Consider the following 17,476-nt stretch of genomic DNA (forward strand, 5'->3'; position numbering starts at 1 on the left):
CCCTTACCTATCAGCATATCCGTGGCGGCCAGCGAGGCAATGAAGTAGTTACTCGGCTGCCGGATATTCCTGTCCACGATGAAGGCCAGCAGGACGAGGATGTTGCCGCCCACAGTGAGAATGATGCAAATGGCCAGACAGATGGCAATGAAGATCGTCTGCCAGAGGGCGAACGGCGGCAGCACGGGCACCAGGACATTGTCCGAGCTCAGGTCCGTGTCCGTGTCGGTGTCCGTGGCAGTGCCACTCCCCGCCGAGTGGTTCTTCAGGCCCAGGGTGCTCGTGTCGTTGACATCGAAGTTTCGATACCACTGCAGCTGCTCGTTGGCCGACCACGAACTGAAGTCAGTGCTCTCGCCATAGATCTTGGTGGCCTCCAGGAGGCGCTTGCACTCGGCATGGTCTAGGACCCGCTTGAACAGGATGCTGCACAGCTTATCGCGCTCCTTGTTCAGGCTCCTGCGTTAACAAAATGGTGACATTGGAAGAGGGGTGTGCAATCAGGGCTTGGAGACTTACCAGTCGGTGATCCATTTGGATTTGATGGTGTATATGGAGTCCGTGGCATTGCCCAGCTCGTCCTCTCCGCCCTGAAGGCCCACCGACTTGTTTAGAGAGCGCATTTCCACTCTCCGCTCCCCTCTCCGCTCCGCTCTTCAGTCCCCCACTCCACGCGGCGCACTCCTCCCTCCAAGATCCTATGTGCTCTCGATGGGAATTTCAAGTAATTCCTCCGTAATGTGCTGTCGTCACTGGCTCTTGGAATGCTTACATTGCCTCCTCGGACTCCCACGACTTGTCTCCAATCGGCAGCAGGTGCAGCATCTGTAAGAGGCAACAAAAGCAGGTCTTGGTCTCGGTCTCGGTCTCGGTACCCATCTTTGCTTCCGCTAAGTTTAAACTAATTTCGCAACCGTTAACTGGCAACCGGCGCTAGGTCGGTCGGCTGGCAACCAATGCAATTTGCTTGTGGCAGTTGCTTCCTGTCTCCCCTACGGACGGCCTGCCACTTACCTGGCCGCCATCCTCGTCGGCCTCATTATGTTACGGCATGATTTGCTTATGCTCCACTTCAGCTACTTGATTTTCAAGTACCCTTCCTACCATTTCATTCTCTGCCTCTGTCTCTGGCTCTCGCTCTTTCCATGTATTCTGTGATTACACTTTGATATTTTTGATGCACTCACAGAGGGTATAGCAGTTTTCTGTACCCCGAATACGGACTACAAAGCCCCCACAATATACCATCCTTTTCTGCCCGAAACCCTCTGCAATAAACATGGTTTTCCATCTATCTGTTAGGGTATCTGAAGCTTCGATCTGGCATTGCCATCTTTTCTTTGCTGTCGTTTATTTAAGTCTAAATATTCACAGGAAACGAAAACTTTCTTCCGCTGAGGTCACTCCGGCCAGAATGTCCCTCCGTCCGTCCGTCCGTCCAACTTCTTGACTGTTGCATTTGGCCCAAGGAACTCACTAAAGTTGTTTCGTGTTATTGTTGCTACAAACAACGTTAGAAGACCCAGAGTGGGAACTGGAGGGTGCTGGGGGGGCAGCGGCAGCGTAAAATTGAGTTTTCAAGTTTCCAAATATAATTTCAAACAAATCGATAGGAGGACAAACTTCGACAGAAGCATCCACATCCAGCCACTCGCCGCTCGCTTTCTTTTGCAGGCAAAATTACACCAGAGACAATCGAGTTAGCCGTTGTTGCAAGTGTTGCATGCCCTTAGGAAGCCCTTAAATCACGTTGATTGAGTGGAAATGGAATTAGGAGGGACAATTTGTTTTCATTTAATTCCCAAAACATTGCCATTGAGCTGTCCTTATTCTGCACTCAGGAGGGATGCACTCCGTTGTTCTCCGTTGCTGTTTCCTTAATCCGTCAACACATGCGACAATCCTTGGGTGACAGCTGTCAGGCCTTGGGCTGCTCATCCCCTTCCTTGGCCACCATCCTTCTCAAGTCCTTCCCAAACCCAAATCAAACCAAGTCCCCAATTTCTATGCTAATTGAGGGCTATGCCGGGTGTGTGCCTGTGTGTGCGGGTTAAGCGCTTTGATTGCGTGAAATTCTCACCAGAAAGTGCCCAAAATATTGAAGTGGGTTGATATTCCCATAAAGCCTATCAAAAAGGCTTTCAAGCGGCGAGCCAAAGGTGTAGATGGTAGCCTTTCAAATTGGATAGCTTTCCCCCTGATGGGCGGTATATTTAGATATGGATTTGATTTATTTTTGGCTCTGGCTTACCAAGAATAACTCAATTTTGAAAATAAAACTTTGTTGATTACTCATTCAATTGGATTTCCATCTACATACATTAAAAGAATGACTAAGAGAGAACGATACTGATTTGATCGACATTCTAACAACCATAACAACCCTGGAACTCCATACATTATTGAATGTTGTCCAATAAGTGTTCGATTATTTCCCTGTTGTCTTGCAATCGCTTCATCTCGCCTTTATGCTTCCACATCTGCCATAACTGTCTTGTAAGAGGATACACCTGGGAGTCTGCACCGCACTGAAACAACATTCTTGTGAAGTAATAATCCCTCTTAAGGGCCTTAAGCCTTTGTCTAGCTGACCACCATGCTGGCGGCTTGCCCCCGTTGCTGTTCCTCGGAAGCCAGAGATGACCGCACGGCAGCAGCAGGTAGATCAAAGCGTGGACTTGGATGGAGGGGAAACATTGAGCTGTCGCATGGCTGCTGCATTCTGGCCTCCATCATGGCCATGTGACAGACCTGGGCTTAAAGCAGTAGCGAAACTGCCACACGGAGGACACAAGACAGCCAGGCAGGGTGGGTGGGCTGTGTGGCATGCCTTTTGCTTTGTGGCGTAGCACAGTTTTTGTTTGCTCTGCCTCAAAGTTGTCGGCATTCCTGGCGTTTGCGCTGAAAGTGAAATATGTAAGCAATGTGCTCGCCTCAATGGGTGGGCGTGGGTCGACACAGTGGGGTATTGCCCCACCAAGGCAGCGCCTTAAATCAGCAATTATGTCGCTCATAGCCAGGTGTGCTTCGGTGGGGGAGAGAGAGAGATAAAAAGGGGATTGTGATTTTGAGTCTCCAAACCACCCCTGCCCATCCACGGTTATCCCCCCTCAAGTAGATAAGAATTTCATTTTTCTCCTTTCGCTTGTTGCCATAATAACCCGCTTTTCCTGTGCCATTGTTGCTTTTTTGCTTTTAATAAACTTATTAAATGTGGAAGCCAGCCGTTGTCCTTGCCTCCAGCTCCTGTCTCTGATCCCACACCCTCTGCTGCCTTATGGAGTGCTCGCTCTCTGGTGCGCCTTACCTTTCGGTGCTTTTATTTGGCAAATAATGAAAAGTAATTTAATCAAGCCAACAAAAGGGCTACGAAATTCATCAGAAAAAATAATAGAAAGTCGGGACAGGCAATCCTTTTCCTTTGCCCAGGCCAAATGCAAATTTGATTGGCACTCGTGATTCGAGCACCTATCCTCCGGCATGGGGGTCCCGTCCCCCCAAAGCTGATCCGATCGTGGGGTCTCGGTTAATTGCCCCATGGCCCTGGCACAAAGACCCAGCAATATCTGGTTGACGGTTTTCAATCATGCGCTAATATCCGCATCACCAAAGCTTTGACTCCCCCACACACACACACAATCCACACCCCGGACCAGCAGCAGGAGGAGGAGGAGGAGTAGGAGCAGCCACAACCACATCCCCATCGTCCCTTAGTCAAGGTATGCCTGGGTTTGTCTGATTTTTCCTGGCATTCTAGAGCGTCACAGACTGTCAACGGCAATGGCATTCTTTTGTGCGGCAGAATATGAATTTGACAGCATTCCATCTAATGGACAAAGACCAGAGGGACCCGGGGAGTACTACATAATCAACTTGTGCAAGTTTTAATTACAAAACATTGAGGTTGCCTTTAAGAGAGGCTTTATTTTTCAGGGTGTTACTCATTCGCTACGCAACCTATTTTCCCATATTTTCATTTCATGAGTGCCTCATTCAAGCGATATTTTCATCCAATTAGGGGGGATACTTTCTTATCTGGCTCGACGAGTATTAAGTTGTAAGAAGCACAGGCACCACATCAAAAAGCCCCCACTCTCAGCGCTTATAATGGAAGACATTTTCAAGGAGACTTCCGCTTTGGTTAAGCCTTTCTCTGCGCTTCTCATTAAAACCGGCTAAGCGCACAATCTTCTTGGCTTACTGCACTCTTCGGGAAGATGCACTGAGTCCTGCCGTCTAATGCCAAGATGTTTGCTCTCATACAGCAAATCGAGCGGCGAGTTGTGAGAGTTTGCTGCCGGCTTCCAGAGGCACATTCCGACACTTCACGTACCAAGTGTCGTTTAGCATTTTGTTGATGCTGTGGTCCTGGTGGCTTTTTTTATGCTTTTGCTATCTGGCTGCCGGATATAAAAGCAACAACAGATTGCACAGCAATAAACGAGGCTGTCTACATGTGTGTACCGAGTTTGTAGCATGCCGCATGCGGCATGTGGCATGGGTGGTGGGTGGTGGGTGCCCACAAAAGACAACGCTAAGTGGCCTGGGGCGAAATTTTTGCCATTGGCGCTCTCGTTAAATTTGCATGTGCACGGCACACTCATACATGCCTCTGTGTGTGTGTGTGTGTGTGTACCTGTGTGAGTGCCGAGGAGCAAAGTAAACGCGCAACAGTATCTGGTAACGATTTGCGGTCTTTTGGTGTCTTCCACCAGCCACCAACCTTCATTTGGCATGCAGCAGGCGTGTCAAGGACAAGTCTGATGCAGCCATTGCGCTGCCCCATTGCTGGGGCTGTCCCAGCTCCGAACTGACTCCGACTTTGTGTCGCTGAAATTGAAATTGCCCATGCGAGACGGCAGACAATCGGCGGCCCCCAAAAATTATTCATCACGTCGGGCGCGTCCCTAATATTTATTTAAAATTTTACTTTGATTAAAATGCGCGAGCCAAGTAGTTCCTTGGGAGTCGAAAAAGAAGCGAAACGTTCATCTAGATGAATTAAACAGAAGCTCCATCCCGAGAAGTGGCTACGGTGGAGAAGTGGAAAACTGAAGTGCGGCCCTGGGTTTTGTAATTAAAAGTTTTACAAGTTGATTATGCTCTAGGACTCCGCTATTATACAACTATGTACCTAGAGCCCCCTTCCGCCCGCTCGTTTTGCTGACAACTTCGTGGAATGCGGAACAAAAGAATTTCATTGCCGTTGACAGCTGCTAAGCGGGAGAAGGACGCTCAGAGAAGGTTCTTAAGGTACTGCAGAGAGAGAGAGAGTATTCAGAGGTCGACTCAGTGGCGGCTTTTCTGACTGAGCAACTGGGTTAATATTCATTTCTGTTTCCTCTCCTTCAATTTGCCCCATTGCAATATGTTTTTATGATTATGACAATGATAATACCGTAATCGTTAGGCGTTGCCTTCTGGCTTAATGCAACAACTGCAAAATGCGTTTGAGGCGACACTTGCAACAAATTGCCCCACACATAGAGACCCCACACACACACACACACACACACACACACAGAGAGGCACTCACAACGATTCGAGCTGAAAATTGCTTGGCACAGTTTGTCGCATTTGCCTGTCCTTGTGCCAGCCTGCCTTTCTCTGTCATTTAGAGCTCATTTCATGCGAAAAACGAAACGGAATTTAAACAAAAGGCACAGGCAAAAGGCAACGGCAACGGCAGCGCTAGCAAAGACACTGCCAGTGTCAGTGGCAACAGTGGCAGCAGGCTACTTCCGTGTGGCAGCAGCAACCATAAAATGACAGAGCAAATGCCTCCTCCTTGGTCATGCCCCCGTTCACCTGCCGCCTACTGTGTAACCTCCTCCTAATGAGCTTGATGCGTTTTTGATGATGCTGCCGCCCGGGTACGGGCCACGGCCTGTCGCACTAATTGAATGTTTTACCTGTGCCCCAACCAGCGCTGCGTATGCGCAATGTGCAGCTGCCCGGTTGAATGTTGACTTTTATGAGGCATTTTCGGAATACACAATTACCGTGTAGAATTTATTAATGCCATTAATCATGCAGAGCCGCAGCGTGGTATAAGGTGGATTGCTGGAAGGGGGGGGGAGGGGGAGGGCGAGGGTCCGCAACGTCTAAAGTTCTTCCTGCCTTGTCAACGACTTTAATTATGCTGTCCTGCTGGGGCAGCCTCCCGGGCCCTGGTCCCCGGTCCTGGCCCTGGCCCTTTCCTAGACGTGCTCATATTTTATGCTTTTATAAGCGTCGTTCTTTTTTTATATACGTTTACTCGTATTTTGTGCTACTACATAATTCTGCGTGCTAGGTTCGTCCTTGCTGGAATCTCCTCTGCCTCTCCGTCTCTCTCTTTCTGCACTAGTCAGCAGGTTTTCCGGCTCAGAGCTGACAAATGCGTTTGTTTGGAATGACAAAACAACTATTCAAAAGTTTAGTATCAAAGTGTTGTAAAAAAAAGGAAGAAGATGAGAAGTTTCAGAGAGAGAGATCATATAATGGTAGCACAATAACAGGTTAAGCTATGAAAAGTGTCTAAATTGCTTGATTAATTAATTCTTGTTTTTTAATTCTAAAAGATTTATAGCAGAGTATGTGCAGAACTCTTAAATTGTTCCTAAAATTTAATCAGAATTAATTTCCAGAAATGTCTTTGTTGCTTAGTGTAATTAACACTGAGGCTTTGTTAATCGATAAGCACTCAATTAACAGGTCTTAAAGGCTTACCACACCACCCCAGACAAAGCCCATCGCCCTTAGAAATTTTTGCGTGTGGCATGCCTCAGCCCTCATCCCTCGGCCGTCAACCCCATCCTCCCCGTACTTTCCGTTCAGGGGCCTCTGCTGGACAACCATTTTGAAGCGGCAAACAGCTGAGGCGTAAATTGATTCAATGAGCTTAATTGTGCTGACATTTTTATGCGGCATCCATCGATCGATCAATCGATGTGAAAGCGAGTGTGTGTGTGTGTGTGTGTGTGTGTGTGTGTGTGGGTCCTCTGTGGCGCTGTGTGGCACGCAACTGCACCTCTGTCGTCCTCTCCCACTCACAGAGCCCCCGCCGTAAGCCTAATTTATGCCGTTGCATGGGCCGGGAATTGAATATGACAACTTTATAGAGTTCAGTTTATTATAATCGCATAAAATAGTTGACGTGCCGGGGCAAACGAAACGAGCGTCGGGATTGCCACTGAGTCAGTGCCTGGGCTTGAGCCTCCTTTCCCTCTCCCGGGGGGTGCCCCAGATGAGCGGCAGTGGAGGAGGCAGAGGATGTGCTGCCTCCCCATTGTTGTGCGTCTCATGCATCTTTCATGGGGCAACAACGTTAATGTGCCTGGCTCCCGGCTCCCGGCTCCGGCTCCGGCCCAAAGTTTATGCAACAGATTTATGAATGCCCAGCCACGTGGCTGAATAAGGCCCAGCTGATGGGACTCCCAGGCCGCGCTACAGTTGGTGGGACGGCGACCAGAACTAGTTAAAATTTGAGGTCTTCAGATTCCAAAAACGAGTGGGAGAAGTCCCAGTTTCGCCTTGGATCTTTGGAATTCGCCTTTTCAGACTGTTGATTATCTCTAAATCGTACCTTCGATTGGTTACTAGCTCCCCTGGAAAGCCCGTTTGCCGCAGTACTGTGAATTATTTCTGCTACGTGAATCCGTGCCGATGAGCAAACCATTCAATGGTTCTGGTGGTGTATGAGTTGCTGGTGGTGGCACCTTTCCTGACCATCTGACTCATGGGTACACTCTTTGTCCACCGATCAGCACTTTCGGATGAGCGGAATAATCAATGTTTGGCTCGTACTCGAGTGCAAGACGAAGAAACGAAGGGAATGTTGGTTTTTTGTGTCATTTAATTAGAGTGAAAACCTTTCACAGTCACAATCGCGATTAAAAACAGTGGGTAGTGGTAGGAAGGTACCACCGTGACACGAGATCTTTGTATTCATCAGATACATATATTTGAAGAGTGTATAAACTGTTGGCTCCACTGTTCGCGTACTGGGCTGAGTATCGCGCTGATGAAGATAGCTTTGCATAGAGTTGAGTTCTCAACGGTGAAAAGTTTTCTTCTAATTGTCAACTTCATTAGCCAACTAACTGCTGTCCGCCCCGTCCTTATCTTTGTCTCTCCCCTCTACCCCCCACCCCCAACAGAGAGTGACCTTAGGTCAGATGGAAACTTTTCCCCTTGTTAATTAAGTGCAGCTCAATCTGGTGCTTCTGTTGCCGGGTTACATATATTTCATTGGCAGCAGTTGTTCCTGATTCGAATATTAATGGCCTCTCATTCCGCTGCTTAATACTCGTCCTGCTTAAATCCGTTTAGCAGGTTTATTTTAGTTTTGGCTTAGTTTTGGTATTGCAATAACTTTGGTTTGTTGATAATTGCATTTGGATGTGGATTAATTACATTTGCACTGTAGTTAAATTAATTATTTACAATTAACAGCTGCTCTGTGGAGTGGCCTCAATTGCTGCCGGCCTGAATTAATGCAAATCCAACAAAATAGTAGCAAAAATTATATGCAGCTGCACTTTTAAATATATGTTAAATAGTATCCAGAGGGGTACTAGTTTTCACTGCCCCGTGCTCTGTTTGTGTGTTTTCCAATCAGAGCTCATTAGCAATTCTGAGGGAAAATTATGCCGGTCGGATGGAGGAGCCAACTGTTCTCTGATCCTAGTTGTTTTAATCGATCTGTTACCCTTCAAACGAGTCCTCTATATTGTCTCTCGAACAAATGCAAATCCGTTGTGTTTACGGATAGTGTTAGATACTAAAACTTGGATGGATTGCAGCTAAAATTTGTGTCGTGCGGCTGCATCGCGACGGAATATTTATTCTGGCATAGAAATAAAAACAATGTTGCCCTTGCCATGTATAAATTATTCTAAAGAACAAACAACCACAGCAACCAACTGAAAAAAGAGAAATGCAGACATGGAAGTATTTTTAATTTAAAAAATCCGCACGGCAGGCAACAATAAGTTTTTGCCCCAAAAAACGAACACTGAATGCTCTTCAAAGTGTTCTCAAAAATGTGGCTTTAAAAAGGAAAAACCTTTAAAAGGAAAACAGCCGTAAATTGTTTGTCTTTTTCCGGGCAGCATCCGAGAGTTTTGCTTGCCTTTTTTGTGGGTGTGGTGGAAAATGCTGTCAACGCATTATGTAATTATGGATGTATCAAATTATGAAAAATGTGCTCAGTATTCTGGTACGTGTTGTGGCAGCATTTTATGACTGTCTCGGTGTTGTTGGTTGTTGGTGTCGCCGCCGCCGCCGCCCTTGCCGCAGCGAATTATGTGACAAAAACGCTTCAGTAAACAGCAGACAGACAAATAGATGGGGCACATGCCATACAAAAACACGGAGAAAGGACACTGGGATGCCGTCCGACATGACAACGACAGCAAGGAGAGCACCCACAGTGGGTGGGGCCGGGGGGGAGGAGAGTGGCAAACTGGGTAACCGGAGAGTGTTTCTCATGGCTGACACGTGAGTCCTACTACAGGCAGTCCCCAGTGCCGTTCCCAGTGCATCGTTAAAGATTTATTTAGGAATTTTCAGTGGGCACAGTAAACCGCAGCGTGTAATTGTCCATATATGTAGTGGTTCCGCCTCTCTCCCTCCCTCTTCCCTGTCTCTTTCTCTGTCTCTTTCCCTGGCTATGGGTGAGCGTAGGCCCTGTCAGCATTGCTTACTTTTATGGTAATAATTTCAGTTTGTGGCATTAAATCAACGGAAACGGAAATGTAAAAACGTGTTGCCAGGAAGTCATATTTTTCAGCTTAGACAAACGAGAGATGCAGTGGGAGAGGGAGAGACAGCGACAGAGGGGCGATGAAGCATGTGATAGAGCAACATGCAACACTGTTGTCAGCATTGGTCCGCCACTGTGGAGCCGACTACATGGCATTAATTTGGTTTTACAACACGGCCACACATAAAAATGAGAAATGGCTGCCACACATGCTGCGGCCATGCTGCTGCCACACAGACACGCACACAGACGGATGCGGATGCGGAGAATGAGCGAAAGAGCGATAAGTAGAAGAGCATCCAGCCAGACAACAACAGCCATCAACAATATAGTCGAAATTAGCGCAAAATGAATTATAAATGTTGCCCTAATAAAAAGCTAACGCACAAAGCAAGAGCCACAAAGAGCGGAGAGGGGAGGGCCCCGGAATGGGGAGGCAAAGAAGTATGCCAACAAAGTAAAATGTGGAATGTGCAGCATCAAAACAGATGGAGCCTTATCACGGAGAAATTTCCCTAACAAAACAAGAAAACAGAAGTCTTTTTATACCTTGTACTTAGACACTGAACCAGAGAGAGAGAGGGAAACAAGAACGGGGACAACTGAGGGCGACTAAAAAGATAGGAGAGAAAAGTAAACATAGTCAAAGACTAAGAGGATTAACTCTTTACAAGCGGATTGTAACAGATATTTAGTACGCTTTTCTAGAATATCTATGACAAGCAATTCAAATTAAATGGATGCAATTGTGCAGGTTTTCAGCTCAAAGGAAAGGTATATCTTAGTAGAGCGGTTTATGAGCGGCTCAAGGACTAATCCCGACGCCAACATCAAGCTTAAATCTCGCCTGAAATCGAAATCTTTAAACCAGATGTCAGTCCCCCTTTGGGCACACCCATTCCCGCGTTGCCTGCCACTGCTACTGCTGCTGCTGCTGCTGTGGCAATTATCACATCGTGTCGCAGTCGCCACATTCTCCGTTGTCCCCTCAGCAACCAAAAGTGAAGCAAACTGCTGCAAATACAACCAATCAAACCAGCAACAGAACGATGCGCCCCACAACACCCATTTTAATGTGCGCACGACTTAACCGAAGGCGTCGAAGGGAGGCAAAGGAATGGAGGAGGAGGAGAATTGATATTGGGTCCCTCTCTCTCTCTGTCCCTCTCTTTCTCTGGGTAACTTCATGAATTTTCTTGTGTTTTCAGTGGGGAAACAGCAGTAAATTGACATAAAAACCAAATTGTCCATAAAAATGTATTTCCCTTTAGCCCAGTCGGGGATCTCCCTCCAGCACAATTTCTTATTCTCTTCGTTGTATTTTTTTTTTGGATACTGTTCCGTTGTTCCTTTGCCCCGATGCTTATCGATAAAGTTCAATGGCAGCGGGGAGCTGCGGAGCGAGTGCTGGCTGCCGGAATTAGTTTCCTGTGTGTGTGTGTCTGTGTGCGTGTATTTGTGCTGGGGGAATCCCCCGGAACGGTTCCGTCAACAATTTAATCAGTTCATCGTCGCCTGGCCTGGCCACAGCAAATCCAAAGGATTTCTTTGCCATTTCTTTGCTTATTTCTTCCCTTCTGGTCTTTCTGTTTATTTTGACACTCTTTGTGGGTCTTTGTGCTATTCTCCGGGGCTTGGCTCTGGCCCAACCCCATTTACACAAAATAAGATGGTTTTAGTTTTTGGTTTTATTGGCCACATTCAGCCTACAGGAAATTAAAAGCCATCTGGCAATGTTTCCATTTCCTTTTAGACAGAGTCACTCCAACATCATCATCACCCGCCGCATAATCGATAATATGCTAATGCCCTTCTAATTATGACTCATTATCGAAATGAACTCAACACATTTCCCATCATCATCAGGGTCGTCTGCTGGCGGCCAAATTTCCTGGGCCACCAACTAAACTCCAATTTGAAGATAGATATTCGGGGGGGATCTATAGATAAAGATGTTCTTCAAACTTTGGGTCGCTTTGTCTTTAGTTGAATCCACTCTATGGACACGAATAAAAAATCCGATGAAAGGTTGTACAATTCTCTTATCAATCTATCAATATTGAGGGATACCCTTCGCTGTAAATGTCGAGTAAAAATAATAAAAGTGCGCCAAGTCACCGAATGGCGGTTTTTGAATTTTTAAAAAATATTTTGGCAATATATAGCCAAATCTAAGTATGAGAAAGTAATCTACTCATCCAGGTTTTCAGATGGCTAAAGTAGTCATTGTTTTTGCTCAGATCAAACCCTTAAGCAACCCTGTGCAACGACAACATGTTTGTGGGTAGTATATAGTATACAAGCATCAACAATGGTGAAGGGAAGTAAAAACAAGGACCACATCGCAAGAGTTCGCTGAAGTGAAGAAGGAAGCTTGCGCTTGGGTCTAGTCTGGTTGTGAGAGTAACGGACTACAAAGACCAACGACGACACGGTAAATCAAGAGTCGTATTGTATATCAACATTTACTAAACCGTCAACTGTTAAACATTAAAATAAATGACAAACCGCACATGTGTGCTGTTTTTCTCCCCTCTTGTTTACCCGCACAGCATTTTGTTTTTCCACTTCTGTCAGCATCCTAATTGTTTACCGTCTTTCGACGTGATTCTGTTTTTTGCTTGCGTTAATTATGGAATCAGAAAAACCAGATGCAGAACCCTGCATCCCAGGAGGACACACGAACGTTTCTTTTTTGCCGTAGGACCTGTCTCTATCTCCTATACACACCGTGCCCTGCCATGCTCGCCCCCCTGTGCGTCCTCCCACACATCGACGTGTGTGGACGGTGGAATGGATTTTTAATAACATTGTCAGGGTGACACAGAAATGGCGTCAACATGTGCACAGCTACCGACCCTGGCTGTGATTATCACTTAGCCTCCCTCCCTATCTACTTCGACCTGCCATCATCCTACGAGCATATACCTCTGACACCATCACTGGCCATCACATGGGGGATTTTTTGTTTGTTTGTTTGGTTTTTTCCGGGTTGTTTGCCCTACGCCTGCTGTTGCTGCTGCTGCTGCTGCTGCTGCTCTTTTAGCCCGGTCAACAAGCTCATATTGGAAATGTGGCACTGGTTTTCTCTCGCTTCTCGCTCCTCGCATGGTTCATCCGTTTTCGATGATATGGAGCACACAGAGCAACTAATTTCAGTCGGATGATGATGATGATGATTCTAATGATGGGCAGTCCTCCCCCTTTCATAAGCTTTGATGGCGGGTAATTTACATGGAGTCCGGCGATTTTATTGCCATGAAATAGGCCAACAGCTGCAGCTGGGCAGACGTGGATTTATGGGTACGTGAATGCCTATGAAATGAGTTAATATTTTGCAACCCAGTATCGGTTGACTTCTCGCAGCTGGACCACCCACAGAACACAGAACACACTGCCGTGCCGTGCAAAGTGTGGTGTATTCATTCATTGAATGTATTCAAACGCAGCCAGACAGTGGCAGGATGTGCCTCGGTCCGACTGCAGATAGGGCCAAAAAATAAACCGTTTATATGTATGTGTATTCCAATATAGCAACGAGAGTGTCTGGGTAATGAAAGCAGAAGGGAGAGCTGCCAGGGCAACAGCAAAAGCAACAGCATCAGAGGCAGGCAAACAAAAGCTGCCGAAAACAAATAATCTCATACTCGTTCTGTGCTTTCTGCCTTCTGTGTGCTATTTGTCTTTTCCTTTGGAGGCAACCGTTCTGCTCCGCTCCGCTCCGGCTCTGGCTCTGACTCTGACTCTTATCTGGCTGCAATGCCTGCTGCCTGCCTGCCTGCCGTGTGGCATGCTCTTTGTCCGTTTACATGAGCCAGCCACTGCGGCAACATGTCGAGTTGTTGCCAAGTAATAATAACAAAAGGCTAAGACCGAGCAGAGCCGAGTACACAGGCTTAAAAACTCATTGACACGTTCCACCAGCTTCAGCTTCAGCCTCAACACTTTTAGTTTCTCTGCTGCCCTCTACTGCCCTCTGCTGCTCTCTGTTTGTCCTAAGCCATTTACTTAGCCACACTCGGACCGATGTCAATACGAATCTCCGAGTGTAAATGGATGCTTGACTGGTTGAATGAATAAATGAATGAATGTCTGAGTCCATGCACGACTGACTTTATGCCTTTGCCTGTTTGCAGAACATGTCCTTCATGCGGATGCTACATCTGGGATGTTACATCGGCTTTGCTGGCGGGGCAACAGTGCGTATGAGCGACTCCGAATGTGCATTTAATTGCAATTCGATTTGCAATTTTGCAAAGGGCTTGCGCATGTGTCTGCCACAGACAGATCGCCCCCGAACTCCAGAACTCTCCCATCGTCACCAACCAATCAAGGGCTTCCGTTTGCAAACAAACCGAATATTCAATTAATAAATTATAGGTAAGCTGTTAACGATGAGGGACATTTGATTATGGTGTGGCAGTTGCAGTTGCAGCTGGAACCTAATTTGACAGCCGCAAAGGGTGCCACTTGCCTTCGACAGTGGCAGGGGCTATGTTTGGACTCTCTCTTCAAGCAAATATGTATTTTGCTCCATTGTTTTCCAGCAAGAAATAATATTTCATTCAAAAATTAATTAAAAACTTTAGGCGGGTTCGAGGCGTGGCTTTGATTGGCATAAAAGCTTCTAATAAGTATAAATTATGAGAAGTCTATAATCAATTCTTGTTTTTATTTGTTTTTTCTTTGTTGTTGTCTGGCTAACATGAAAATTGTTTGCGGCACGCGAACATATAGAGAGCGAGAAGCAAAAGTGAGGGCAAACCAAAGCAGAAAACACCCTGGACGATGCAACAAAAGATCCATCCACATAGACCAATGGTTTCGAATGTTAATAAAGATCGTAAGATCTCAAGTTTGAGTTGCCAAAATCAGTAGTGAATAGTTCCTTAGGTACATCTTCATGGAATATTTTCCATGGGAGTCCAGTTGAAGCTTTTTCCATTCTATTCCGAATCTAAATATATCCCAGAAAGGGTAGCGGCTGAATGTCTGAGGTCATTGGGAACAGGTGCGTGCCACTCCATATAGCCATATAGTATCCAGATACCATCCAGATATCCGGATAGTGAGAGGCAGATAACAAAGCTTAACAAGTACCCGACCCAGACCCGACCGTTCCAACCAGTTGCAGCTGAAACCCATTCAAGTGAGCAAGCCGTGTAATTATACTCGGAACCAGGCCGAGCCAACTGACTGACGGACTGACAGACTGACAGACGGTCGGACTGACGGACTGGCTGAGTAAGTCCTGCAATTAGCAGCGCACATAACTCATCCGCCGCGTGGCACCGACAACTGCTACGGGCTCCCACCTGACTGAAAGTAAATGCAATTTGTGAAGTGAAATTGGTTGTACTTGTTAAATTAATCTCTTTCTCTGTCGCTCAGTGGCAGTGCCTGTGCCTGAGCCAATTTCAAGCTCGACTTATTCGACTTGCTCATCAGCCATCCCTCCATCCATGCCCCCATTCATCCAGCCATCCATCCATCCAGTGCTCGAATGTCTAATTAAACCGCAGCTAATCATTAATTAGACACATTGAATGTTTTTTCCGTTTAATTTATTTATTTTTGTTTTTTTTTAGGGAAGGCCCATTAAAGTTTTGTAATCGCAACAACTTTCCAAAGCCACAAAAGCCAAAAACAAATGTCGCTTTTAATTATGTGCCTGGCAAGCATTCGACAGGAGTACACTAGTCGAAAATGGCGACCGTTTAATTGGGAATATCGAGTCTAATTGGGGGTTTTCGCTGCGTGCAACTGTGGAGGTTCATTTTTTTTGTACTGATTTCTCTCAGTGTGTGCGGCGGCTCACATTTAGCACCTTAAGGCACGACACTGGCCACACCCAAGGGCAGCCAAGGATGGTTCTAGGCGGCAGGAGGTGCAGAACAGAGGACAGACTGCTGCTGGGTGTGCTCAAGGCTGGAGCCAAATGGCTCACCACCTGGTTAGCTCTCCACAACACCGCCCGACCGACCGTCGGACCGACGGACCGACCGTCCGTACAGGACCGTGCCGAACTGACGTGCGCTGATCGACAGGATGTCTGCCAGTGGGTGCCCCTGCTGTGGGGGTTGGGGTGGCTTATTTATAAAACGACCTTCGGGCAAATCAAATGCAAAACTTTTATGCGGCCAGCGACACGCGTTCGCGTCCGCATTCGCCTGCTCATTAAAGGTCAAAGCCGATTTGTCTGCTCCTAGGTGTGTTCCTCCCTCTGTCCTTGGTATAGAATTGCGACACCCACACCCACACACCCCACACCCCTCACCCCACTCTCGCACAAACACAAACAAATACTTGGAATCACATATAAGGCATATACTTTTTTGTTTTGTGGCTGGAAAGCCGCTTTTCGAATTGTTTGCCCCCCTGCCCCTGGTGCGGCTCAATAAACATAATTAGCATTTTGGCACTTTACGTGGCTCAGCCACTAATGAATGACTAGTCAAGAAAGAGGCCGGGGACAGAGAGTAAGGAAGTGGCAGCAGCAACTTCAATTGGTCTTATTTCATATGCAAAGTGGGGCAAAGAAGTTGATTAAAAATTCAGGAGCAGCTCAACTATTTGACAGTTAGGGCTCAGCGCCATCTGTGGGGCAAATAAATAACACGGTTAACTGTGCAAAGGCCACACACACACACACAGGCACAGCGACACATAAACATGTACAACACATGGTGGCATGACACATCAACACTCATAGAGAGAGAGAGATGTATACAAGTGTCACTCGTGTGTAGCGCACTCAAAAGCCAACACTTGGCAATTGCCATGTTAGCACGCACGCACACCGATATAGGTACACACATACACACACGTATACAAATGCATGAGGGGCCGGGCAGGCAGGCAGGCAAAAGGGCTACTCAGAGTGTCACACATGGCGTATACGTGTTGCCTGGTCGAAAGTGCCACTGCCAGCCTCGTCGCCATCGTCTGTGGGGGGCCTCTGTGCCGCAGAGTGTAATTAAATATTTTACAGGCAATCTACATTCTTGAGATAAACTCAACTTTATAAAATGTGGCAGAGACACAGAGAGCAACCGCATTGGGGAAATGTTTTCGAAACACCAACACAACACAAAAATGGAAAATGCCAAACAAGTGTGTGTTTTTGGCATACTCGTTGAAGCTAACGAAGATGGAATGCTCTAAGAAGAAAGTTGGTGTCAAGGTGGAAGCCTTGTAATTATTAATTTGTATATTGAATAATAGATCCTAGAGTTACATATATTATACTTTATGTGCTTTAATTTCTATATACTCCTTAAGCTGCTTCAATCAAGGTTGATCTTGGTGCCTGTTGAAGCCAAAGAAGTCTCTTCTACCCTAAAATCAAACTGCCTAAATGCCTCACAAAATCAGAGAACTCTGTTCTGCATTAGGGTTAAAAAAAAGGACAACATCATAAGATACAGGACTAATGTTTGCACCACACACACACACATTTTCACTCGCACTCTGAATGGAGATTCCGCTGAGGCTGCTGTATTTCGAGGGCTCGTCCCCGACGGGTATACAATTTTTGGGGGCCGGGCATAAGTCGCTGTTGCCGTTGTGGAATTTAGATTAGTGTCATTTAACTTTTTAGATTTACAAATGTTGCATGAAAAGATAATCGGCTTGCCCTTGTACGCCCAGCAGCCAGCCAGCCAGCCAGCCAGCCACAGACATGGGATACATAGTCATGGGCAGTTTTGCGGTTCATGGGGCTCTCCG

General features: G+C 46.6%; 1 protein-coding gene across 2 annotated transcripts in view; it reads right to left on the minus strand.

Moving 5' to 3' along the window:
• Window positions 1–17,476, minus strand: part of mAChR-B (muscarinic acetylcholine receptor) — a 71,197-nt gene that overhangs the window by 4,011 nt on the left and 49,710 nt on the right. For both annotated transcript variants that reach the window (XM_001358095.4, XM_033376630.1), the window contains exons 2-3: window positions 520–825; window positions 8–459 (exon numbers count right to left, since the gene is read on the minus strand). In XM_001358095.4, the coding sequence (XP_001358132.4) occupies window positions 8–459; window positions 520–623 (556 nt within the window). In that variant the 5' untranslated portion in view covers window positions 624–825. The remainder of the gene's footprint in view (window positions 1–7; window positions 460–519; window positions 826–17,476) is intronic.

The sequence above is a fragment of the Drosophila pseudoobscura genome, chromosome 2, assembly GCF_009870125.1.
Source record: "Drosophila pseudoobscura strain MV-25-SWS-2005 chromosome 2, UCI_Dpse_MV25, whole genome shotgun sequence".
NCBI classification, from domain to species: Eukaryota; Metazoa; Arthropoda; class Insecta; order Diptera; family Drosophilidae; genus Drosophila; species Drosophila pseudoobscura.